General features: G+C 44.5%; 1 protein-coding gene across 1 annotated transcript in view; it reads right to left on the bottom strand.

Moving 5' to 3' along the window:
- Positions 1 to 421: 421 nt before the first annotated feature.
- Positions 422 to 2,275, bottom strand: part of LOC106012925 (protein Wnt-7b) — a gene marked incomplete at its 3' end in the record, with an annotated part of 16,849 nt that continues 14,995 nt past the window's right edge. Inside the window, 1 exon segment of the mRNA XM_035972049.1 lies at positions 422 to 1,702. Within this exon segment, the coding sequence (XP_035827942.1) occupies positions 422 to 495 (74 nt within the window).

Genomic DNA, 2,275 nt, shown 5'->3' with positions numbered 1-2,275 from the left:
GGGTGTGGTAGTGATAATATTATGTCACTCATAACGCTGCAAAGTTATGTGTACAGCTGAATACTGGCACGTTACTTGTGAAGTGGGCAGGAAGACTCAGCTCAACACAAACATGCCCCCCTCCCCTCCTCCCTCCTCCCTCCACTAAAGCAAACCCATCTCAAAAAATCTTCCCATCACAAGAAAACAAAACAGAAACATAAACGTTTATCAGTTAAAGCAAGCATGAACAACGACATTGTCTTACTAATATAAAGACGTTGCATTTGAAACAGTGAGCTTTCAAAATGACTTAGAGTTTATTACGGCATTGAACCTCTCTATTAGAGAGTGAAATAAAGATAAAGGCAGGAGGGATAGAGCAGTGACACTAAGTAGGGCTTTTAGCAAGATTAACTGCAACACAAGGGCATTGACTTACAGAAAGTTCCCGTAGACAAAGTAGGTGAGGAAGACCACGGCCAGCATAATCCTGCTGTGTCTCCGGAGGCCCATGGTTTGTCCAGCGGCTCAGACGGCATCGCTCGTGAACGAAGAAGAAAGAAGAAAACGGCATCGCTCACTCCAGCGAATGCTATGTCCGGCGTCCTGCGTCCGCCTGCCACGGGGGACCTCAGGGGACATTGGCCGCCCTCAGACGCCACTTCCGATCTGGCATACGTCGGGGGCGAGCTCTGCGCGTGCCTGAGTTGGTGCGCGTTCGGGATCGTCAGTGGTGATACGCGCTGAGGCGTAAGGGCTCGTTGAGTGCTGTAGGTGATACGCACTCTTACGTTACAGCGTCCGCTACTGGTGATACTGTCGTGCACGAAAGTCACAATTTAGCTTGGGCTATAGGGGATCCACACTTACTCGACACCTTTGAGTTTGTCAAAAATGATAGGCACTCCTACGTCAGAGCGTGTGCTATTGGTGACAGTCTACGTGCGCCACACTTTAGCTTGGGCTGGACGGAGTTCACACTTACTACTTGACACCCTGGTGAGTGTCACAGGTGATACACACTCGTTGTGAGTTCGAGCGTGGTGTGTGCTTCCGGTGAGGTACGTGGAAGTTATGGCCCAGCGGGTACTGTACTTGGTTTAAGTACGTAAGGGACGCATCAGGGGATACTTACGGCAGAATAGATGCCCCGCGGGAACAGCGGCCGATATTCACACGTAAGCAACACTTTACTGAGTGCTTATGGCGGCACTCCACGGGTGAGACTTAGGGCTCACCTGATGACAGACGGGATGCAAGCCTGAATTGTAACCCTCTGAGTGCTATAAGTGTAAGCTGAAGTACAAATTATGTGATGCACACTTGAGTTACAACTCAAAAAAGTTTTGAGTCTCCACTCCTTGATTCCTTTGTGTCTGACACTGTTTATTTTGTAAGACATTCTATCCAGTTGAAAATAAAAGGCTGTGTCTGTAGATCCATGGCATCCAGTCCATCCGGGGCAATATTGGGCTTTTGCCTGAACAGAAACGTACTCCAGTTGCACAATAAGCAGTAATGTTCTCAATCAAAGAAAAAATTATATCCAACTCCAACAGGTACACAAGTATTCCTCCTTACAGAACACACACGCGTCACACAATGACGATTATCTACTGTTACGTCAGAGAGTAATTCCAAACACAGGCTGGATTGTTGTTGGGTTTTTTTTGAAAACTACAAAGAGTTTGTTTTATACTTTTGTAATAATCTAGAGAATCTGGATTGAAAATGAATATGTTAGCAATAAATCGCGCAAGAACATTATTGGATACACGACTGCACTATGTCACAAGTTCGATACCAGGCTATTTTGTATTCTTGTTCAACATGATACCAGTCGGCCCAAAAATAATAATAAAGAAACATTTTGTAAGAATTGTCAGGTGTAGTTTGCTGTTTCATTTTCCTTGCATAGAGGTAGTAATTGTGGATTTTGCTGCTGTTTTCTTCCCGTTCCGCGATCGCTCTTCGTGGTTTTTAGTTATTCGCCGTTGTAAAACAGCACTTTGTTTTCAGCGTTACATCTACAATGTTCATTATATTTACTCTGCAATGGTGTAAAAATAGTACATATAAAGACAAGATCTAGTCTAATATTAGCCATGGCACTTGTAATTTTTACCCTGGCCCTATTGAACTATTTTGGCCATGTTTACAGTTTTGTAGTGAACTCTAGATCATACCACCATGTTCGGGTTTTCCCTGTGTTACACCCTTGCGCACTGAATCAAACAGGGAAAACAACTAAGTACACAAAAGATCAGCTGTTAAACGTAAACAATCCAAGTCT

The sequence above is a fragment of the Aplysia californica genome, unplaced genomic scaffold, assembly GCF_000002075.1.
Source record: "Aplysia californica isolate F4 #8 unplaced genomic scaffold, AplCal3.0 scaffold00566, whole genome shotgun sequence".
Lineage (NCBI taxonomy): Eukaryota > Metazoa > Mollusca > Gastropoda > Aplysiida > Aplysiidae > Aplysia > Aplysia californica.
The sequence above is the reverse complement of the archived record's forward strand: the minus strand, read 5'-3'. Positions and strand labels throughout refer to the sequence as shown.